The sequence below is a fragment of the Ceratotherium simum genome, chromosome 15, assembly GCF_057802395.1.
Source record: "Ceratotherium simum simum isolate JZ-2026a chromosome 15, ASM5780239v1, whole genome shotgun sequence".
Lineage (NCBI taxonomy): Eukaryota > Metazoa > Chordata > Mammalia > Perissodactyla > Rhinocerotidae > Ceratotherium > Ceratotherium simum.
The window spans coordinates 24,060,232-24,085,771 of record NC_141914.1 but is presented as its reverse complement, the minus strand read 5'-3'; the positions used below and the strand labels follow the sequence as shown (position 1 = coordinate 24,085,771).

Genomic DNA, 25,540 nt, shown 5'->3' with positions numbered 1-25,540 from the left:
TGGACCTAGGAGAGTGACAGATACTCGACTGGCAAAGCAAAATGGTCAGGAGCGCACCGGGCTCTTCACATTCAGACAGTTTAGGAGTATCCCTTCCTTAAACCGATCAACAAATACAAGTTTGGTATATTCTAGAGACCACATGCAAGAAGTTTATTGGGAGATAACATTATCCGGCATCTACCGTTGTTGTTTTTAAATACTGAGAAGACGAAACTCTATTTCTAGCAGACAGGAAAAACCATGCTCTACTAGGCTGCAATGACCCTTAGCAAACCTGTGCCCATGAGCTGGAACTTCTTTTCCATCACCCGAAGGGGCCACACAGCCATCTTTGATACTTCACCAGGCAAAAGAGAGGCACTGAGCTTCTTAATTTCAACTGTCTCATAACTGAAGTGGATTAAAGCTGATATGTAATAATTGTTAGATGATCCTGTTTAGAAAGCTCATTGGAAGCAAAGACTTTAGCCCAACACCTGGTGACGGCGTTTTCCCTAATGGAAACACGTTTCCAGGAGGACAGTCAAGAGTGGTCTGACTTCACTAATATCATTCTCCTTAAAAAATATCACTCTCCTTCATATGATAAACCAAACTCACATCAAGTTTAGCAAAGTTAAAACCTGCTTCATCTGCATTACTGATTGACAGAAATAATCTAATTTGTTGTTAATTATATTAAGAAATTAATATATCATTTAGATGCTTTTTGCTGTTAGCTGAAAGTGCTATGCCAAAAGTTGTCCAAAATCCAGGGCAGTTTCTGTTTTATCAGCTTTGAAAGTTTCAAAAATTAATTTTCCAGTCAAAGGGGTTATTATGGTTGTTGTTATTTCAATTATAGGCCCCTCAGAAAGTTTCCTGTAAATAATTAGGCCTCTTGGAGTATCACATTTTAGAGCATTTCTTACACTTGAATCTTATCAATTATATTCTTCCATGTACAAATTATCCAAATTTACTGGTATTTGATGAATAGTTAAGAGAACAGCCATCAGGAAAAAAGAAGTAGTAATATTAGATTGTTTAAGACAAAGAAATAAAATGAGATATAAATCTAGTAGAAATTAATAAAAGCTTTATATTCAAGACTCACAAGTATAAATCCTTATTTTAACATGCCAAAAAGAATCCTAGAAAATTATGCCCAAATTTTATGAAATACTAAGACAGAATTTGGACCACAGAAAAGAGAATCTCAGAGAAAACCAAAAAACCGTGCACAACGAAGCTACTACAAACTCATGGACCTCAACACCAGTTGGGCCTGCCCTCAACATGCTGAGCCATCTTTCCAGCTGTCTCTGCAGCATCTCCTCTCCCCCTCTCAAAAGTTCAAGTTTCATTCTCTCCTTAAGCCCTTTCTCCACTCTCTTCCCACCAACTCTTAATAGACGAACTGGCTTCTAAGCAGAAAGTTGGTGCCATCAAGAAGGAACTCCTTCAACAATCTGCCCAGCGTAAGTGTCTACTTCTGTGCCCATGCACACTGCCGTCTCTCCCATCTCTGTCTGTCCAAGGCTAACCCCTCCACTTAGGTTCAGGACTCCATCCTTTCCTTTTTTGTAAGGATCTCCCTCTTCTTCAAAAGTGTACTCTGGGGTTCTAACTAACTTCAACCTTCTTTTCACTCTATACCTGCACTGACCAATTCGGTAGCCACTAGCCACATGTAGCTATTTAAATTTACACTTAAATTGATTAAAACGAAATAAAATAAAAAATCCAGTTCCTTAGCAGCACTTTCTTCATGTGGCTAGTTGCTACTGTATTGGACAGTGCAGATAAAGAGCATTTCCATTATCATAAAAAGTTCCACTGGACAGTGCTGTTCTACACACTCTATACATTCCTTGGGTGACCTCTCATTCATCCTTAAGGCTTTAAACTACATATATACCCCTGATATTAATTTATACCCTATGTTAAGACAGTAGTTTCTTTTTTTTTTAAAGATTTTATTTTATTTTATTTTTTCCCCCCAAAGCCCCAGTGGATAGTTGTATGTCGTAGCTGCACATCCTTCTAGTTGCTGTATGCGGGACTCGGCCTCAGGATGAACGGAGAAGTGGTGCCTCGATGCGCACCCGGGATCCGAACCCGGGCCACCAGCATCGCAGAGCGCGCACTTAACCACCAAGCCACAGGGCCGGCCCAAGACAGTAGTTTCTAAGTATTTTTTAAAAAGCAATACACAAGTGGTTCTCAATGAGAACCTGCATATTAGAATCACCTTGGGGGGGTGCTTTTAAAAATAGAAATGCTGGGCCCCAGTCCAGGTTAATTAAATCAGAAACTCTAGGGGTTGAGAGTGTATTAGACCAGGCTAGGATGCATTTCGAGAAAAACAATTGAGGATATTTTCTTTTATTGACATGTGAAAGCTCAAATAAAGTAATTTGCCTTAGTGAGAATTCTCCATATAAATTCTCTATACATCAGTGCTGCAAACCTCTCTCGTAACACATTTGGATAGTAAATAAAAAGTCAAATTTCTTACCTGTGTGATAAAATGTGAGAAAAAATAAAAGTACTCCCATGAACATATTACTTAAAAAAGTGACAACTCCACAAGTAATTCCTTCTGGAACTGGGTAGACAGTTTCCACAAAAAGCTCAAAAAATATAGGTATACTGCTATTCAAGAACACTCCCAGGAGAATGCAGGAGGCGTACAATGTCACTAAAATAAAAACACAAACATTTTAGTTTCACGGTAGCAGCAGTGAGTCATATCAGACAGATCTTCTGGGTATCCTCTTTCATAAGTATTGACTCTGGAATTTCCTCTCTTTGCAATGGTAGCTGATAAAAGTCTGACACAGCATTACAGATCTGTCAGCTCTTGATCAGGTTTTGTAAGTAGATAGGAGAAGGTTTTGTTGCTGGATGATTACTAGTTTATTTGCTTTATCTTTTTGGTGCATTATTCCAAAGCACAGAACAATTTTACCACTATAATTAAAAGGACTCTTTCCCCTTAGTCACACTCCTGGCAAACAGACGGAGAGATAAAACATAGCAACTTAATTCGAAATCCAGACTCAATTCTATAATTTCAAAGAGAACTTAAAATCTAAGAATAAAAGTAAGAAACATTAAGTGTCACTGAAAATTACACATTCAAAGAGACTGGTTAGTAATAGCCCTCAAGTACAAAATAAAAATTATTGAGTATGTAATTCCTGGAAAAACACATAAAACAGAATTAGTCCTCAATCTTGGAATGAGTTTCATGTCAACAGTTTTTAAAAAATACATAACTTTTTTTAACACAGAAAAAATTTTCATCCAGAAATTTATAATTAAAAGGGGTTAGGATCCAATATTAGGCAATAAAAAGCCTATTAACCCTATTCTGTAGTAAAATCTTGGAATAAGGACATTATTCCTAGAAGAATGTTTAGAGAAATGCACCCCACTCCAAATAATTATATTATTGCTACTGTCTGCATGCAAACTTTCATTAATTTTAATTTGAAGGTGAAAACAGAAACAATGAGAAAAAAATGATATCCTATTTAGAAACCTAAAACACATCCCTATAAGTGTATCATACCCACTGATGATAATAAGTAGAATTTATTTATTTTTTAATGAGTGTTTTATTTTATTATTTTTTATTTTGTTGAGGAAGATTGGCCTTGAGCTAACATCTGTTGTTAATCTTCCTCTTTTTCTTTTTTCTCCCCAAAGCCCCAGTACATAGTTGCATATCCTAGTTCTGGGTCCTTCTAGTTTCTCTATGTGGGACACCACCTCAGCACGGCTTGATGAGTGGCTCCTAGGTCTGCACCCAGGATCCAAACCAGCGAACCCCAGGCCGCCGAAGAGGAACGCATGAACGTAATCATTACGCCACCGGGCTGGCCCCAAGCAGAATTTATTCTAAGCTTAAGGTTACCAGGAAAATGTTTTTAATAAAAATATTTGTTAAGGAAAAAAATTTCTGTATAGGAACTGCAGAAAGTGAGGGAATTACCCTAAATCTGTTATGTATTACTCATAGAACATATCACATCACCAGAATTTACCACAACTCATTGCAATCATTAAAGTTCATAACATTGTTGACGGGGTAATAGTATCCACTGTTTTCTAACAGAATTTCTCCCATTAACTTCAACTTCTGCTTCCTCCTCCAATAACACCAGCCTTGTAGGATTATAAAAATTTAGTACATTCTAATAACACAAATAGCTGGTGATTACTTCGACTTTCTTCGAATAGAAGACACGTGAAAATACAGAAGGGTGACAGTGAATAAAGAACATACTTGGCTGAAGCTGTGACCAAATTATTCACAGAATTAAATGGGAAGCATCTGATAGTTACGGTAAATCAATTTACAACATGAAGTAATTTCCATGAGATTCTTAAAAACAAAACAAAACCTAACATCTCATGCTCACTGTATATTTGCCAAACATGGATCACGTCAATCAATCAACACATTCTACCTCATACACGACTCATTAGTGGCACGTTAGGAAATGTAGGGATGGAATATCACTGGTGGCTTTTACAAAGTATTCTATCTACAGAACACTTTATAGTAATTTATTGGTTGGTCAGTCGTAGTCAGAGCAGAGATGGCTACTGACCCAAACACAGATGAGCCGAGAAGATTAAAATAAGAAAACACTGAAATAAATGACAGGAAAAAGCAAACTCTTAAGAACCAAGAAGTGCTACTTCTAAGTAAGGATTCACAAACCAATGATGGAATTAGTTGTTTTTAGGAAATACGTTTGGAAATAATCCTTTTGACATGTATATTTCTGAAGGAAATATACCCTCACATGTAATTTGTAACCAGGCAAATTAAAATGTAATAACAGAAAAATAATCATAATCTGTAAAAAATACAATAATTGCACATTGTAAAAGAAAGAATGATAGATAATGCAATGATGAGGACATACTAAAAGGGGAATATCGATGTGTTGTCTTGAAAAGAGAGATTTGATTTTATTGATTTTTATCAAGCACGGTAAAATAAACAGAGAGAGACACGGGATGATTCAGAAAAGTAGAGCCTGGTGAAGCAGGGCCTGTCTGAGAACCCCTCAAGACCATGCATTTTCCTTGGCTTCATGTTCCTTAAGAATCTTCTGATTCCGATTTCCTAGTTGTAGATAACTAGGAATTAGATACCTGATTTCTGGGAAGGAAAGAGGAAACTTTTGTCATCGGAAAGATCAGATTTCTATTGTGGTTAAACACTGTTGATAAAGTTGTAAAAAGTTCATCTTATGGTGGGTAATTTGGAAATGTTTATTAAAATATATAATGTGGGCCGGCCCCGTGGCTTAGCGGTTAAGTGTGCGCGCTCCGCTGCTGGCGGCGCGGGTTCGGATCCCGGACGCGCACCGATGCACCGCTTCTCCGGCCATGCTGAGGCCGCGTCCCACATACAGCAACTAGAAGGACGTGCAACTATGACATACAACTATCTCCTGGGGCTTTGGGGGGGAAAAAAAAAGGAAAAAAAAATATATAATGCACTTACTCTTTGACCCAGCAATTCCACTTCCAGGAATTTATCCTATAGTTATCCAGGTACAAGCACATAAAGAATACTTACTGCAATGTTGTTTGTAGTATGCACAGATTAAAAACAAGCTAAATGTCCACTGGTAGGGTGCTGGTCGTTTAAAAATTTATCAAACATCCAGAGGTGTATTATGCAACCATTAAAACTGAAGTAACTCTGTATGTACTGATATTAATGACATCTAAGATATAGAAATAAAAAAAGTGCTGAAAAGTGTATTATATTTTTAAAAGAATACACACACAAACACACACACCTGTTTGTAAATGTATAGAATTCTCTGGGCAAACACCCAAGAAACTGACATTCAGGGTTGCCTCTAGAGAGGGAAGTTGGGAGCCACAGGAGGGTAGACATTTTTCATTGTGTACCCTTTCCCTACTATTTGAATCTGACTTTTTTACTATGTGTATATCTTACCCATTTAATAAAATCAAAAAAGAGAAATTTCATCGTAAGCTATTGAATTGGCAGCTGATCCAACTCCACTTCATGTGAATTTGTTCACTTACTGACTCAGAAATGGTTATCACTGGGTGAGCTGAGACACAGACCTGATGTCTACACCCGGGAGCCACCTAACCTGGCCTTGGTGCAGGATCTTTGACGTAAATATTCCCACTTCACTTATTAGGATTCCTATTATACATAGGATAAATGGGCTGTGATGAATGATATAACTTCAGAGGCCAGTAATGAAAAAGCAAGTTATTTTCATTCAATTCTCTCACTCTCCGTGTTTGCTTCTTGTATTAGTATAAAAATGATGACCAAGAGGTTGTTTTACACCGGATAGATATGTTGAAATCGCTTCTTATTGCAGAAAGAATCAAAATAATTTACACAAGAAAGGGTTAAATTAAGATCTTCAGAATCAGAATGGGGAAAGGAAGCTGTGTCGGGACTGCTTTAGTATATTCCCCAATGTTCTGGGACATGCATAAAATAGAAGCCGATTATTATGAGTCTAAACTTGACTTCCATTTGAGTTTTCAGTTTAGAGTCTGATACAGTATCTTTGTACACTGGTTTGGCAGATACGGTGGGTGAATGTCATCTCTTAAAAGTCAGGCAGACAAGATAATTTCCTGCTGTCAGAGAGGGTTCAAACTACATGATCATTAAATATTTCCATGACTTTCTATACTATTGATACTAAAATTAAAATAAACTGCCTTTCAATTAAAAAGTTAAGGTAATTTAGCAGAACAAACACAATGCTGATGCAGAGTTTTTTCAAAGAAGCTAATAAAATTTCACAGGCCCATAATTTAAATTGCCAAAAACAAAGTCCTGTGTAGCACAAAATACAGTTACAATGGATGTATTTCAAGATCACAAAGTGGATCATAACCCTGAAAGTAGTCCTCCCCCCACCCCTGCTCACAATGAGAAACCAAATTACTAAACTCTAGGGAAACAAAACTATGTATGAATACATTTTTACTGATCAAAACATTCAAACCTTATGTGATCAGCAGTTATAAAACAAATCACAAAATTTCAGATAACTTTTTCCACTCAATATTTAATGAGATCTTCAAGACACCATCAACAACAATAACAACTTCAAATCTTGGATTTATATAATTTTTTAAACATTTTTTGAAACTGCCTTTAAATATATTATCATATTTGATGATCCTATCAACTCTTTGAAGTAGGTAAAGTAAGTATTTTACAGTATTTACAGTCGCAGAAGTGACTCAAGTTCTGAGAGTCAAAATGACTTATTTAGAAACAATGTAAATAAGCAGGGCTAACAGCAATATAATAATTAAGGCCTACAGAATCTAGCATGTTTTCCACCAAGCCACTGTGTCAGATTGAAAAAAAAAATAACAAGGCTTGGTATTTCTTTTATTCAACGGTATTGACACAAAAGGCATGCTTCCCAAATCTGTATTCCACACAAAAGCTGGAAGTGATTGCACATAAGACAGATGACGGAAACAAAAATAGAGCACTAAAAGGTTACAAATAAAAAGATGAACTTTAATCATGATAAATGTAAAATGGTCCAAGAATTATTGCTTGGGTAGATAATAGGGAAATCTTAGCTTAAGCCTTTCTTCAAAACCATTTATCAAGTGCCTATTATATGTAAGTGTCTATGCTCAAACAAATAGGACACACTCCATCCTCAAATCACTCCTAATCTAAAAGAATATGACAGACACCCACTGGCTCAGCAGCCATTTATATGCACAGTGTTAAGAAGACAATTATACTTCATTCTTTTTTAAAAAAAGCTACATCTAATGGTGAAAAGCAACAGCCTCCCAGTATGAGGTGGCGAATGCAGCATGAAAAGTGTGCTAAATTCTAGCAATACTTTTTAAGGAGGACCCTGCAAGCTATGGTGGGTTGAGAAGAGAGTGACTACGCTGGTCAGTGGTGTGGAAAGGTTGATGAAGAAAGGTTGTAAGAACTGGGGGATATTTAGATTAAAGGCCAAGTCCAGACATGACTAGATAACTTCAAATGTTCTGAGGGCCATCAAGGGAAGAGGGAGGGAGCCAACTTGCTCTCTGGGAGCTGTGTTGCTCCAAATCAGTTATAGCTCAAGGGAGCAAGAATTTCCCAGGAACCAGAGTTGAGTAACAATGGAACAGGTAACGTGTTTCCTCATTCGGGAGGTATTCAAGTTGCAATCAGAGGAACATATGTCTGGATTGTAATGGAAGAATACTCATTTACGGAATGATGTTATGTCAGATTTTGACTAAGGTTCATTTAAATAGATCAATAACAAATTTAAATACATGGAGGTAGACAGCTTAACCAGGATATTAAAAACAAAAATCTTGTAGGTGCTTCTAGGTAGATAATAATAATTTGTTTACAGTTTTATTAAAAAGCTTTATAAATAAGACATAAGAAGGATTTTAAAAATAACACAATAAATTATCATGATATTTTAAGGATTAGAATCAAGAATTTCCCTAAAAAGTAGGCTTATAATATTAATACACTTTATTGGATAAACTTTCATTATTGTGCAGATTGACTGAATTTTTATTTCATGAAAAAGTTAGGAAAGTTAACTGGGAATTATTAGATTAGACCTCTATTTAGAATATTTCTATAATCTAAATTAAACTTGATATTGCAAGTGAAAATACTCCTTTTGGAAATAAAGACACATGTAAAGAGAAACAGTAAACAGTCATAATGTTTGTTAACCACACAGTTTTTTCATAGGTTCTGGGCATGCTGATTACATAGAATACAGATGTATGTGTGCACACATACACCGATATACGTTTCGGTATCACTGAGCTGTGCCTCTCCTCTCAGCCTCACATTTTCTTCCTAAAACTGACTGCTGTGGCCTTCATGATCTACCACTAATTAAAACATGCAGTATATGAAACTGTGGTTCCAAAAGAGGACGGGGCATATTTTGCTGCAACATTCATTAACGGCAATGATTTCTTTCTGCGTGTTATTAATTTGCAGGTATCCTTTGTTTAGCCTCTTTGTTGGCATAGTTTAGTCCTATAAAGGTTGATAGTTATGTTTAGAGTCCCCTACGGCTGGAAGGCAAAGTAATTATCTCACAGAAATGAAGCACAACTAATAATCCTTTGAAACAATGGGCCCAGAGTAGAGACTGGCTGTGAAATCAGTTATCATAGGTATCGGCTTATCAGTAACTTTTAAGCTCCCAAAGAATTACTTACGGTTCTGCAGAAGGCAATGTACTATTAAATCATGGAACACTGACTGATCCTGGTCAAGCCCTCTACCTTCAAGAAGCAGATTCTGCTTGAAGACTGATTTCTCTTCTTAAGACCCTCCATGAATAAACATTACGATGATCTGCCTCAACAGGCCCTTTGAGCATTTCATGACTCTCACATTTAAGGTTTTTCACAAATCCATTCTCTTCTTTTAATCCATGTTCTATTTTTCCCTTCTTGATCAGACAGTCATGAACACGAATAACAGTCACTTTTAGTTCATAAAATTGAAAAGAATAATTAAGTCACCCCTTAGCCTTCTTTCTTTAAAGCCTAAAATCCCTAATTTCCTTAATAATGTGCATTTCTTTAATCATGTGTATCAACCTTTTCTGAATTTTCTGATTTCTCCCCCATTTTTGGGCAAGCGCATGTTTTTATTGCTTTGCATGCTATTAAAATGAGACATAATTACCTTAATACAGGCAAAATACATGAAAATACCTTAAGAGGATTATTTTCTAGCCTATACATGTCACGTGCCTTTCAATATAGCCAAATACGTTTTCTTTCTTCAAATGACACTTGAATTCTGCGTGCGGTCAGCTTTCACTCTCAAGAGGCTTGTGTCTAGCTAATCACCCTCTTACTCCCACCCACTCTCTGTTTCTGACATCGCCATCTCGGCATTCTAGTGACGTGAATTAGATGAAGAACCTCTCCCAAGGCAACTTCTGTTAAACAGTCAAATTATATTGTTTCAGCAAACTCAACACCAAAGTGCTAACATTTTTCAAAATGCCATTTTCAAAGTATTCATCTGTTTGGTGAAAAATGACTGTGTGAATTGCGGCTAGACATCCAGTTCTCAGATAAGGGGAATGATGTATTTTCATAATTTTGTTTGCAGCATAAGCTTCAAGAGTTTGAAAACTCACATCATCTGGTCATGAGTTTATTTATTTGCCCTATTGTAGTGGATACTTCAATTAATGAAGATATAATACGATTTTAAATACTGAGTTTCCCTAAGGAAATAAAAGCATACTGCTGATAGCCTCCAAGAAGATGTATGTAAGCAAGTACCTATATTGAAACAGTGTGCCTTTACACAGGATGGAATGATCCAGTTTTTCTTCTGCAGAGATAGCAACAATAACATCAAGAGCAGTGGACAAAGATTGCAATAGAAGGTTTTAGCCGTAGTGGCACTTACAACACATGGGTTGAACAAAATTAACTAGCTTTTAATTTATGTCAACAGTCATATTTAATGCATATATTTTCAAACATTTTTCATGTAGATTCTTCTGATATAAAAAAGTAATAATTGAAATACTAAGTTTGCTAGAAACAGGAAAAAGACTAGATATTTTCCTAATTACAAGAAGAATGACTCTGGTAAAAAAGAAACATTTGCCATAAATTTGCCACTACTGACTTTGCATACCAGCCTAAAGGTCTAGATTTGTCTATAATTAGATTTTGTAGTGAGTTTCTTTTCCTGAAACCTCTTTTACTTAAAAGGAATTAGGTCAGACTTTTACAAAGGCAGTAAGAGTGTCTGTGACAGATTTATTCAAATTCCCCATTGTTCCATTAAAATGTGCCCTTTTGCCTCGTACAGCTAGTGCTGAATAACAAAGAGTGGCCGTGGTTGCTGACTATTACTGGCAATAAGTCATATCTACTGATATTCAAAATGGAGATAATATACACTTCATTCATTCATTCACTCATTCATTCATTACTCAGGGCTTATGCTAGGGACTGGGGTGGGAGTTGGGGTCAGAATTTACAAGGCACAAATCCATGCTCCAGATTTTCAGACTGGTAGGGGAGACACGATATACTCAAGTAACTATTAAGTGGTAAGTATCAGGAAAGAAAAAAAATACCATGATAATTCAGAGAAGGCATGTGAACAAATCTAGTCCTTAACCTAGTGTATTTATAAGTTAAAAACGCATCTTTCAGGAGTTTCTAAGTGACATTCAAAAAACTGACTTGCAACTGAAAACAACAGTAGAATTTATAAATTCAGTGGATGTTAAGATGTCCATATCAAACACAACCTTTCAAGTCTGGCCTTGATTTAATTTAGAATTCTGCTTTCCTTTCTGTCCGACATAATTATTTTCAAGGACAGATTGGGAAAACATAGTCTTGACCAGGGTCAATTACATCAATTTTCTTTTAATTAAAAAGATGCATTATTTTCAAATATATACTCTTTTTTTCTGATTATAAAAGTAGAAGATGCTCATTATTATAAATCCAGACAAAAAAGGAGTTAAAAAATTAAATTCATTCCTAATGCCTCCAACCAGAGATAAAACTGTTAATTTTATCATGTTAAATAGAAAGTATATAAAATTTAATGAATGTACTATCTTATAATGAATATTCTACTCTAACTCAAGGGAAAAAAATCTGTTCATTATGTACTCATAACTATGTTCTTGTAAAATCTAACAGATGCATACTTGACATGCAGTATCACAAAAAAATCTGAGTGTAATGCCATGAGTAAGAAGAGCCGTAAACTAAAACTGTTCCAACCGAATGTTGTACAACTGCTAAATTATGAAATTATACCAGGATAAAATAAGAAAAAATTCTGGCCCAGAATACTTGCCAAAGTTGCTCAAAATCCTAATGTAGGAATGTTAGTATATAAAAAGTGCACAGTATCCAAAAATTATTACTCTGGATAACTGGGCTTTACAGGCAAAGCAATAAACATTAAAGAGAGGGATTCCCAGCAGGATGGAATAGAGCAGAAATTTCTAAACCTTCCTTCTCAGCACCCTTAGTGTCTCACTAATTTTTTCATGGTGCCCCAAGGCCAAAAGAACTAGCTAACAATTCTATTACATAATTAGGTCCAAACAATTTAATAAATATACATGTCCTAACAATTTAGTGGTTATTTAAAAAAAAATACTCCTAGATTGAAAGAAATATATTTTTCTTTCATTCTTAAATAACCAGAATTACTTACTAATGGGATGTGTGCATCTGATGGGCATTGCACGACTTCTCAAATCTTGGAATCAGAATGACACCACCACTCTCATTTCCTGTTGCACACTGATTTTTGTGTGGTATTTGTGTTTTATGACAGCAACTGTAGAAAACCCAACTTTACAAAGATATGACGTCATCAAAAAGAATGTAGCAGGATTTAACAACGAAACTGGGAACTTTCTTGAACTAGAGGTTCACACAGTGTCTGACAGATGTGGAATATCCCTGGGTTTCCTCTGGAAATGTAAAATAACCTGTGTTGCCCTCGTGAGTTTGCTGTGGCACTCCAGGGCGGCTGGCTGGTGCAGTTTGGTAATCATGGATACCGGGCAACCTTATCCCATTGCCTTATTATCACTGTAAAAGTGGGTGGAACTCCCAAATAAATGGCTGTCTTTGAAAGACTTGATGCCTTTGATGTGTAAACTTCTGGCCATTTCACCACAGAGCACATAAATCCAAACTGGGATATGTAATTATATGTAGACAAATTACATATAGACTAAAGGAACCTTCCTCTCATGCAGCCCCAGAAAACATACATACCACTGGGAAATGGGCTGTACAGAGCCACTTTCAGGATCTTGTTTATTCCCACCATACAAGTGCTTGTTACAGCAAATAATTCTATAATCTACCTTTATAACAAATAATCCTATAATTAAACACATAATCCCAAAGGTGGCTATATATTCCTTGCAAAAGGAATAGAAAACATGCATCTTAAACAATCTTTTGTTAAAGGAAAGAAAGAAGCAATAACAGAGCCCTTTTGGTTTATAAAATAATCTGTCACAGTGATTTTAAAAAGATTCTGTGGTAGGCAGAATAATGTCTCCCCTCCCTCAAAAGATATTCATGTTTTAATCCCTGGAACCTGTGAATATGTTACCTTACATGCCAAAAAGGATTAAGGCTGCAGATGGAATTAAGGTTGCTAATCAGCTGACTTGAAAACTGGGAGATTATCCTGGATTATCTAGTGGGCCCAATGTAATCATGAGGATCCTTAGAAGTGGAAGAGGGAGGCAGAAGACGAGAGTTCAGAGGAACATGTGGTCTTGGAAGAAAGGCGCAGATGATGTCATGTGAGAAGGACTTGACCTGCTATTGCTGGCTTTAAAGATGGAGGAAGGGAGCCATGAGCCAAGGAAGGTGGGTGGCCTCCAGAAGATAGAAAAGACAAGGAAACAGAGTCTTCCCTAGAGTCTGCCCACACTTTGATTTTAGCCCAGTGAGATACAAGTTGGACTTCTAACTCAGCGAAATGTAAGACAGTAAATTTGTGTTGCTACTAAGTTTTGAGCCACTAAGTTTGCAGTAACTTGTTACAGCAGCCATAGAAAACTAATATAGACCCCTAAATGATACTAATAATAACAGTAAAAAACAACAGCTACTATAAATGTTTCAGGTCAATTGGATAAGCTAAGTAAGCTGCCTATAATATACTTTTTTTTTCCTCATTTATTTTATTTATTTAATTTTTTGTTTATTGCAGTAACATTGGTTTATAATATTGTAAAAATTTCAGGTGTACATCATTATACTTCTATTTCTGCATAGATTACATCATGTTCACCACCAAAATACTAATTACAAACCATATAATATACTTTTAATAGGTATTTCCAGTAAGTTTTATTTTGTATTGATGATGTAATAAGACTAACTATAAAACGAACCTATAGATGCCGGTTCAAAGAATTTTACTGGAGTGTACTTCAAACATAAGCTTTTTACCTTAGTTCTTCTTCCTTACTGTTTAACAATGATGTAATGGCTATAAAGAAGATAAAAATCACTGTATTATGCCCTGATACGAATTTTAAAAGGATATAAGCTTTTCTATGCTACATAAGCTCAAGAAACAGTTTACATATCTTTTCCATATGTAAAATATCCATGAAAATATTTTTAGTTATATCTTGAGCTCTTTTTAGATGGGATGATGGTTTGACGGCTGGACAATGGAGACCTTTTTGTATATTTAACAATTACTTATGGAAAGCAAGAAAAGTCCTACTGTCAGAGTATGTATCCTTCTGTGAACTGAAAGTACCCATTCAAAGTTCAAAATAGTCTGTGTTTACCTGTGGTTAAAGGCAGGTGTGTGATGCTGTTCAAACAGGTCAGGGTGAACCATGTAGATGATATTGTAGCCCCAGAAAACAGGAGGAGAAGAATTAGTTTCAGCATACCCCTGATAAAATCTGCAAACCTGAGAAGAAACAACATTCTGTTAATTCTACTTGGATTTTAAGAATACTATTTAAATCAAAGACACACTTTCATTAAACGACAGTTTCTTGAAGAAATTTCCATGCATTCTTTTAAAAACAAGTTAAATTTTTTTCTAATTGATACATTTTGTGTGTGTGATAAATGTTACTTTGTGATAATTTTTTTTTTTTTTTTTGTGAGTTAGGTTAGCCTTGAGCCAACATCCGCTGCCAATCTTCCTCTTTTTTTGCTGAGGAAGATTGGCCCTGGGCTAACCTCCGTGCCCAGCTTCCTCCACTTTATATGGGATGCCACCATAGAATGGCTTGATAAGCGGTGCGTCGGTCCATGCCCAGGATCTGAATAGGTGAACCTTGGGCTGCTGAAGCGGAGCGTGCGAACTTAACTGCTGTGCCACCAGGCCAGCCCCTGCGATAAATTTTTTTTTTCTCTTACAAAACACACAAAATGTCATCTCTGCTCAGGATCTATAACTTACAGGATTGATTCTGATTTTTAAATGCCATTTTTATTTTCTTTGTATTTTTCTATAATTGCCAAACATCTTTTAACAAGCACATATTATTCTACTTTTAGAAAATAGGCTGACTTGTTGACATAACCCAAAATTCAAACTCCTTGGAAAACAAATACAAATGCTTACACCAGAGCCTTTGAGGTGCGATATGATCTGGTCTCTGCCTCCACTCTCCCTTTGCCTTACTGTTCTCCAGTTGGACAGCCTGGTTTCTGTTTCTCATACATGCTAAGTTTATTTCCCACAGCAATATGGAGCTTTTGTCCTTGTCCTGTCTGGCTGGAATGCTGGTACCCTCAGATCTTCACATGACTTACTCCTGCTAATTCCTCAGGTGACTCAGGTCTCAGTTCAACAAGGCCCTCCATGCTCACTGAAGAAGCCTTCCCGTCCCATCTCTACACTCTTTATTTTCTTCACAGCATCTATCTCTGTTGGAATTTTTCTTGTTTTTGCATTTATTTTTTGTCTTTCCTATCAGACTGTAAGCTTCGAGAGAGCAAGAACACAGCATCTGGAATAGTGAATACTACTCTACAAAGCTTGTGACTAACGTTTCATAGCATTTTAAGTTCTTAAAATCCCTGCTTTTTCCTGAATTAACATGAAACTCAAAGGCATCTGGTAGAGATGCTTATCATTTAGTTATGACCCAAAACTTTTCCATTTGCCAATTGCTTTTCCTCACCTGCTGATTACCTGTTGACTGTATAAGCACAATCCTCTGGTTGTGCCTACACACAACTTACTCTGTCCTTCAGAATTGTTCCTATTGTAGAAAAACTGACGCCATCCCAAATATCACATTTACCATGTCTTCTCTACTTTTAAGTTTTTTTTATTGATTTTAATTTCTAATGTAATTATGTGACTGTCCTTCTTAACACTGTCAATACTATCTTTTGTTTGCACTTACTTGACACGATATGGTTAATCATGTTTGTAAGCGTTATCTAGACTAAAATGACTTTCTATGAGAGCTGGTGCCATCTTTTGGTGGGAAAAATGGAAGCACCTTTGCCCAGTGACTTAGGTTTGCTCTCAACTGTGAAAGTTCACAAGCAGAAAATTCTTAAGTACTCTGAAAAAGGTTCTGCTTGATAGAAATGCCCTCCAAGAGAATCCAAAAACTTTGTTTTAATTCCATGCCCACCAAACACTTTTCTGATTTATATTTTGGTATGCTGCATGAACTTACTTGTCAGACAAGCAGATGGCCAGGTATGAGAGAATAAAACATTTTTCTGGGACAATCAGAGTTGAGTGAAGCTGAACAGTGAGGAGGTGTCACCGGTCAGATACACAGGAATAGACTGACCACTATGGTCTGCTGTTTTTGGAGACCTAGTCCTTTCAAATGGGCTAACACCATCAAAGTATATCGTTAGGACCCAAGTAGGCCATTTAGTAGTGGCCTTTAGTAACATAATTACAAAAAATCACCCAAAGTCCTCACGTCTATAAGGAGATTCCATTCTAGGGAACCCCAAAATGGTGCTACGCATATAATTTAAAAATTGATTTTAGGCCTACTAGATATCTACAATTGATTTCAGATCTCAAGGTAAACAGCAATTTTTAGAATTTCCATTTCAACAAATTAAAAACAGAAATGTCCTCATTGTAATTTTTCCCTCTACTTCTATTTCTATATCGTTAAAATTAGGGTTTATAGAAAGAAAATAAAGAGAAAGAAGCATGTGAGATGTCATTTCTGATATATAACGGTTCCCTTTTTGATCTATTTGGTCCTCAGAATAGGATTTGGTAAAGGATGACTCACTATAATTGGCTTGGAGATTTAACTGGAAAAATTAGATATGATTCTTGTCAAATGTGACAGGTCAATGTATCTCAGTTATCAGGGCAGTGATTTCCTATACACAGCTACCTTCATGTTCTTCTTCTTTAGTTTTTAGATTTTATTCTTATACTTTCCTAACTTGTAAAAACCTCAGATAGGGGCCGGCCCCGTGGCTTAGCGGTTAAGTGTGCGGGCTCTGCTGCTGGTGGCCCGGGTTCGGATTCCGGTCGTGCACTGACGCACCACTTCTCTGGCCATGCTGAGGCTGAGTCCCACATACAGAAACTAGAAGGATGTGCAACTATGACATACAACTATCTACTGGGGCTTTGGGGGGAAAAATAAATAAAAAAAAAATTAAAAAAAAATAAAAAATAAAAAATAAAAACCTCAGATAAAGTGATTAAGAAATTACACTGTCAATGTATTCTTTCATTATCCCAGAAACACTATACACAGTGTAAGGTCTAGATATAATATTATCCTGTCTCAATTATGCTTAAGTATTTAGATATTGAAGTGATTTACATATCTTATTTGATCTCCCCACATATGTAATTAGATTCTTCTCTTCCTGGTAAAGTTGATTGCCTAATTTTGTTTTTGATTAAACAGAGTAAAACGACTTGGGGAGTGAATGAGTATTATCTCTATGGAAACACCATGAGTAGTTTTATAGGCAGTCACCTAGATGAGTGACATTTTCATTCTTTACTTTTTAAAGAAAAAACGAGACATCTTCCTCCCTCTGACTGATTCTAAAAATGTGTTGTCATAATGGGTTAAGATCAAAGAGAGTGTGATGAAACTGGAAGTCTTTATGGATATTGTTCATCGAAGTTGGATAATCATATGGACATACCTGCCAAAAAAGACCAGAAATAAATATCTGCTAATCAGGATACTGCCTTTTCATGGAAAGTTCTACAGACACTCTTACAAATGATTCTTTTCAGTTCTCGATAACTATCAATTTGCCTTTATTATTGTATCTTTGGGTTCCATTTGTAGATGTTGTTCTCTAATAATACAGAGAGAGGAAGCTTAATTACACTGAAAGTATATCTCCACTCTCCAAAAACACTTTGGGATGCACTAGTCTTGAGGTTTCTCGTAGCGGCAAACTCTGTCTACTGCATGTGAATTTTCTTGTAGCCCAAACAGGTGCCCTTCTCTGACCTGTGTCTGTTTTACTTTTCCCTAAATTCTACTGTTTATCCACAGGAGCCGATTTTCCCTTTGGACTTTTTTTTTTTGGTTCTGTCCACTCACATGTTTAACAAAATATTCTCACCTTGCCATAGCTATTCCAACAACACAGCCTCCAACTATGGACCAAAATCCAATCCAGCCAGCATCCACCTGTTGAGAAAGTGGCAGACACATGTAATTCAATACTCTCATGTCGCCATTTAGAAGGCATGAAAAAAAAAAAACTCCTCTATAATCAATATATAATTCAATGCATAGTATATATATAATTCTGTCCATATAATTCAATATATAATCAATAGCTAAATGTCAACAAATCTAGGAAATACTATTTAAGAAAATGAATAAAATGATTCATGTGTGACTAATTAATATAAACTTATCTAAGTAAATACATCCTTGATTAATTTCTTATTGGAATATTTAAATCAACAAAATAATCAATGTCACAAACAAATATTTTCAAGTATGTACTACATGCTTAAGCATTTTACCAGAAACTCTTAAGAAAACAGGAAAAGGACAAAAGATGGTCATTGACCTCAAGAAGTTTAAATATAACCAACATAAAGGAAACTATTAGGAATCAATTAAGTGCTGAAACATTTGGCAACAACTAAAAATGTATTAAGAGATCACAGCAGAGAGAGAGAGAGAGATGTGGGGTTGAGCACCGAGGGAGACCACACAGAGAAAGAGAACTTAGGCTAGGCTTCAAATGTATAGCTCGCTCCACTCTTGAGAAACCATCTGCAGTGCTGCCATTTACTAGCTTTGTGATCCTGGGCAAATTCTGTCTTCTTATCTATAAAATGGACTAAATGAGATAACGTGTGTACAGGACCTAGATCAGTGGTTGGCATACAGAAAGTGTTAATAAAGGTTAGCTGTTAGTGTTACCTGATGATGACTCTCCATCTATCTAATGTCTTATCTCTTTGCTACCTGCATGGCCAAACCTATTCAGAGTAATCTACTATGCTGCCTAGATTTCCCCATCGCTCATGTATCTTTAACTCTCATTATGACTTGGCTTCAGTCCCAACTCACACTCGAAGTCTCGGTTTCCTCATTAGTAGAATGAGGATAACAAAGGCTTTTTTGAGAATTAAATAAGTTAATAAATGTAAAATGCTCAATAATGCTGTGGTTACCACTGAAACTGCATGTGTCTCTAACAATACTGGTGCATTTTGTCTCCTCTTTCCCCTTCCCATGGCCACCACACTTGCCTATCACCTTATTTCTTACTCCTGGGCTCCTGTAGTAGCTTCTTAAACGGTCTCCACGATCTGTCCTGTCCACTATTGCCAAAATCATCATCACAATCATTCCACTTTCCTGCTCAGAACTGGTTACTGGCTTTCCTTGTTATGGCTATAGGGCCAAGTTCAAACTTGACCTGGCACTTGAGAGCTGCCCAAACTAACTTCTTTTATTATTTTTCTAGTCATATTTTTCATTACACCTGTGACAGAGATTGCCAGCTATTCACCAAAATATGTCATCTTCTTCTACCTGGCCACTAAGCTGGATTACACGTCCCAGCTCCTACTCAGTTACAAGTGACCATGTGACTAAGTTCTTATTAATGGAAGTGGGCAGAAGTGAGGTGTGCCACCTCTAGGCTAGAACCTGGGAGAGAGCTGTATGCCTCCTACATGCTTTCTTTCCATTTCTGCCAGCTGGAATCTGGATGTGGTCACCCAGCCTCACCCATGCATATAATGACAAGGTTCCAGGGGACAGAAGAGCTGCAAAGTGGAAGCGGCCTAGGTCTATAAATCAGTGTGAGGAAAACAGCTGTCCAAACTGTGGACAACTGTCCTAGATTATTATGCAAACTGTCCTAGATTGCTATGTGAATGAGAAATAAATTTCTTCTTAAGCCTCAGAATTGGGGATTCCACTTCTCACAGCAGTTTAGCCTACTCTAAGTAATACCATAACTTTACACAAGTCTTTTGCTCTACCAGTGTTTGGAGCCAGAAGCAAAGACAAATGCTCTCTGGAGAAAGAGAACAGCCTAAGCTTAAATTATCTTTACATTTTTTTCATACCATTGGCATTGGAGCAAGAGAATTCTCTGTTCTGCAGAACTGCCCCTCTTACTGCAGAACGTTTAGTGTCCATTGTCTAAGGCCCATTCAAATGCTATTAGGCCTCCACAACATTTCCATCCATCCCCTAGGTGAGTGGGGTCCTGTGCCAGCCTAAGCAACACTACGCATCTGGCCATTCTGATCCTGGTCTTTTCAGGCCATTTTGTGCTTTCCTGCTTCCTTTGTTCATGACACTTCCTTTAGTTAATAACATTATACCCAATAATTAATTAAAATTTTTTTCTTTGCTTTAATTTTTTTGCTTTCATTTAATTTAAATTTCACTTTAATACCTAGTGTGATTCAAGGTCGCTGTATCTCTCAGAGTTTGTAGAGACAGAGAGGCTTGGAAGGGCTTATCAGGGTTTATAACATGAAGCATAAAATCTGCAAAATCAGAATCATTTAAATGGGAGCTACACTTTTCCTTCTTGCAAGTGAGCATGCCTGGAATATCTGCCATCTAGAAAAAGAGGTTAGGAAACTAAATAAAGGTTTCCCTCTTATGGTGAAGGTACACTAGGTAATTGGGAAAAATAATCTGGTCGAGAACTAGAAAATCTGGGAAAAAAATCTATCTGATGGCATCAGAGAGCCAAGAAGGTAATTTAGCCTTATGGAACCACGATGTAGAATGGGAAGGAAACCCAGAGAGATAAGCCTGGTATCTGGGGACATTTTTCCCTTAGGGGTGTCTGCCAATTTCACAAAAAGTGGCTAAGGGGCTGAGAAGTTATCAACAGCCTCACCGACCTAGGAAAGAAAAAATATTAGTTTGGGACCTACTGTGGGGTGGGTGGCCTTGTAAAAAACCCCAGCCTTTAGCTGGGGACTCTGAAGGGCTATCCCTAAGAGTACCGTGAACTGGAAATAGAACAGTATTCTGAGGGACTGAAGGCCAGCTTTAAATGATCTCACTTCCTGAAACCGGATTAAGTGATCCCTAGACTCCTGCAAGAAAAAACATAAGTTCTCTCTGGAGGAAAATAACATCAACTTGAAACTTAAATTATTTCTGTAACTTTTCACATACTTTGTCTAGCACTCAGTCAAAAATAATCAAATACATAAGGAGATAAAAAAACATGAATGAATACCACAAATATAAATAGACCCACAGGGGATCCAGATAAATAAATTATGAGATATAGACTTTAAATCACTGTTTTTAATAGTTCAAAAAAATAAAAGACAAGATCAAGCATTTCTACAAAAATTTGGAAACTATGAAAAAGAATCAAATACTTTTATAACTTAAAAAATATAATAGTTGAAATTAATAAATCACAGATGACTTGAATGATATATTAGACAGAATGGAAAACTGAAATAGTGAGTTGGAAGAAAGGCTAGATAAAATACCTAGCATGAAGCAGAAAAAGGCAAAAGGATGGAAAAGTCAGAAGAGAGAGCAAGAGACACATGGAATACAGTATGAGGGTATAACATATATAGTTAGAGTCCTCAAAGGTAAAATTAGAGAAAACAGGGCATAAGCTTTGAAGAGATGTTGGCTAAGAATTTTCAGAAACTAACTAGAGATATCAAGCCATAGATTTAAGAAGTCCTACAAACCTCAAGCAGAGTAAAAAAAAATCACCACCTAGTTATTGTAAAACTGCTGAAACCACAGACAAAGAGAAAACCTTAAATGCAGCAGGTTTTTTAATTTGAGAGCTGACCTCTCAGTTGAAACAACAGAAGCGAGAGGAAAATGGAATGACATTTTTAAAGACCCAAAAGAAAATAAGTGCCAACCAAGAATTCTACATTTGACAAAAATAATCTTCAAAAATAAAGATGGAATGAAGACATTTTCAGACCAAAAAAAAAAAACCCCAAACAAACCCCAAACAAGAGAATTTGTTGCAAGCAGATCAGCACAAAAAACAAACACACACATGCACTAAAAGGTGCTCTTTAGACAGAAGAAAAATGATCACAGATGAGAGACTGAAGATAAAGGGAGGAATGAAGAGCAACAAAATATGTAAATATGAGGGTGAATCTAAATGCATATTGACTACATAAACAATAATGTCTTATGCAGTGTAAAATAAATGACAATAATAGCACAAAGATGGTAGAGTGTTAAATGTAGTTAAAGGGTTCTAAGGACCTTGGACTGTCCTGGGAGAGATAAGGTTCCAATTCATAATAGATGTTGATAAGTCAAGAGTGCATTCTGTACTTTCAAAGATAACCATTAAATAGTAAAAGAGACTAGAACTGCCAAGCTAATAGAGGGGGAAAACAGAATAACACAAAGTACTTAATCCAGCAGAAGGTAAGAAAAAAGAGAAAAAGGATAGACTGGACTGAACAAAATGAAAACCAATAGTAAGATGGTTAATCTAGACCCAAATTTATTAATAATTACATTAAATGTAAATGGACTAAATATTCCTATTAAAACACAAAGATTACCAGACTGAATTGAAGGAAAAAAATGATATGCTGTTTATAAGAGGTGTACCCAAAGAAAGTCTGAAAGCGAAAAAATGTAAAAAGATATACCATGCAAACACTAACCAAGAGAAAGCTGGTGTAACTAAGCTTTATGGCAAAAAGCATCACTAGAAATATGGATGAAAGGTTCAATTCACTGGTCAGATATTACAATTCTAGATTTATGTGAACCGAATTACATAGTCTTAAAATATCTAAAGCAATATTGACAGAAATAAAAGGGAGAAACAAACTAATTTATAATAATTGTGCAGGATTTTAATGCACCTCTCTCAGTAACCGATAGAACAAGCAGACGAAAACGAGTAAAGATACAGAAGATGTGAACACCTATAATTAACAGAATTGATCTAATTGACATGCCCAAGAATTGCAGAATATAGTTGACCATATATTGGGTCAACAAATTTGAAAAGCCTGAAATCATTGAGTATATCCTATGACCACATTTACGTAATTTAGTTAGGAATTAAAAAAAAAGAAGAACTAGAGAATCTTTAACAGTTTGTAGACTAAGAAATATCTTTCTAAATGACCCACAGTTCAAAGAAGAAATCACTATGGAAACTAGAAAATATTTTAAATTGAATAATAATGAAAATCCTACTTAGCAAAACTTATGGACTGCAGCTAAAGCTGTGTTTAAAAGGAAATATATAGCCATAAAATGCATATATTAGAAAACAAAAGCTAAAAATCAAGGATCTGGGCTGGCCCCATGGCTTAGCAGTTAAGTGCGCGCGCTCTGCTGCTGGCAGCCCGGGTTTGGATCCCAGGCGCGCACCAACACACCGCTTCTCCGGCCATGCTGAGGCCGCATCCCATATACAGCAACTAGAAGGAAGTGCAGCTATGACATACAACTATCTACAGGGGCTTTGGGGGAATAAATAAATAAATAAATAAAATTATAAAAAAAAAAAATCAAGGATCTAAGCATTCATGTCAAAAAGTTAGAAAAAGGAGAGCAAAGTAACTTCCCTCAAAAAAACAGAATAGAAAAATATAAAGATAAAATCATAAATCAATGAATAGAAAATAAGCATTCATTTAGAGCCACTGGTGAAATTATTTAAGGAAAAAAGTAAGAGACAAGATACAAATAATCAATATCTGGAATGATACAACAACTTATCTTGGAGACAATAAAATCCTAAAATGATACTGTGTAGAACTGCTTACCAATAAATTTGAATGAGATGAAATGGACAAATTCTAGAGAGGTACAACTTATCAAAATTGACATAAGAATAAATAGGAAATCTGAATAATTTTAAAACTATTAAAGAAATCAAATCTATATTAAAAATATTTTCACAAAGAAAACTAGAGGGCTTCATCAGTAAATTCTACCAAATATTTAGGTAAAAACAAAAGCCCCAAACCACCAAACTTATACAAATTCTTCTGACAACAGAAAAGGAGGAAACACTTCCTAAGTTGTATTTTGAGACTAGCAAAACCTTGATACTAAAATTGAAAGGCTAGCACAAGAAAGGAAAATTATAATCCAATTTCATTCATGAACATAACTGCAAAAAATCCTAAAAAAATGAGCAAAGTGAATCCAGTGATAAATAAAAAGTATAATAAATCACTGACAAGTTGGATTTAGTACAGGAATGCAAGGTGGTTTAACTATAATCAATAAACACGTAGGCTTGATTTTGTGCTTTATTAGCGCAGATAAGTTGAAACCAAGGTGTTTCCCAATCCCCTTTCACTTGGTAGGACTCAGTCTCCAAATTGTCTCCCCTGCAGATTTTTGTCAGGGCTTGGTTTATGATGGGTCTTACTCTATGTAGGGCATGGTCCTTGATTCCAACGTTTGGCCTTTCTGGTGTCTCAGCAGAAGCACAAAGTGTTAACAGGGTATTAATGAGGTCTTACCACTCTGGCTGGGCCAGAACTCCAAGAGCCCAGCAGCACTTGCCCTCTACTATATTTGTTCTGCTTTCAAGCCCATAGCAGTCCCTCTGTTAAGCCTGTGGTAGCTTTGCCCTTTACATGTGCAGTCCATTTCTCAGCCAAGACTTGTTGGCGACCCCACACAGTCTTCTGGGGACCTTCTGCACAGCTTTCTTCTTTACAAATCAGTAAGAAAAAGGCAGCCCAATAGTGGGCAAGAGACTTCAATAGGTGCATCACAAAAAAGGGTATTCAAATATCCAACAAACACTTAAAAAGATATCACTGCAATGGCATACAACTGCATGGCCATCAGCATGTCTAAATTTAAAAAGACTAACACTGCCAAGTGCTGGTAATGATGTGGAACAATGTACTGCTGGTAGGACTGTAAACTGATACAACCACATAGGGGAAGTCTGGCATCATCTATCAAACCAGGCACACATTATAACCAGCAATTCCATTCCTAGCTCTATATCCAACAGAAATGTGCACAAGTACATCAAGAAACATGTACAAGAACATTCATACAGTACTGTTTGTGATCATCAGAAACTGTCAACAATCCAAATGTTCATCAAAAGCAGAATGGACAAATTGCTGTTTATTCATACTAGGGAATATCATACCAGTGGGCTGGATTTCTTCCACTTGCCCTTCCAAATCTCTCACTACCCCTTTCTACCACGCTACCCGGAAGCAAGGAGAAGGAATGGATGGCATCAAGCACGTGGGTGAAATGGTTATTTTTAAAGAAATGAGATATCTTTATTGTGAAACTGGAGAGAAAGTGAGAAATTAGATGTAGGGATAGCGATATATTTGACAATGGGACCTTAATCTTTATAAAGTATGAAACAAGGATAAAGGATAGAGTCAACAAAACTAAGATTTTCCTCCTTTATTTTTTTGTTTATTAGCATCATTAATAACACCCAAATAAATATGAAATTCATGGCTGTTAACAAAATCCAGGAAGAAAATCAATATTATTTATAACTATTT

At 36.2% G+C, this 25,540-nt stretch overlaps 1 protein-coding gene across 1 annotated transcript in view; it reads right to left on the bottom strand.

The window, feature by feature from the left end:
- The window catches only part of SLC49A4 (solute carrier family 49 member 4), a 69,458-nt gene that overhangs the window by 5,780 nt on the left and 38,138 nt on the right, over nt 1-25,540 (bottom strand). The window contains exons 6-8 of the mRNA XM_087439705.1: nt 18,136-18,203; nt 14,370-14,497; nt 2,504-2,686 (exon numbers count right to left, since the gene is read on the bottom strand). Coding sequence (XP_087295831.1) covers nt 2,504-2,686; nt 14,370-14,497; nt 18,136-18,203 — 379 coding nt within the window. The remainder of the gene's footprint in view (nt 1-2,503; nt 2,687-14,369; nt 14,498-18,135; nt 18,204-25,540) is intronic.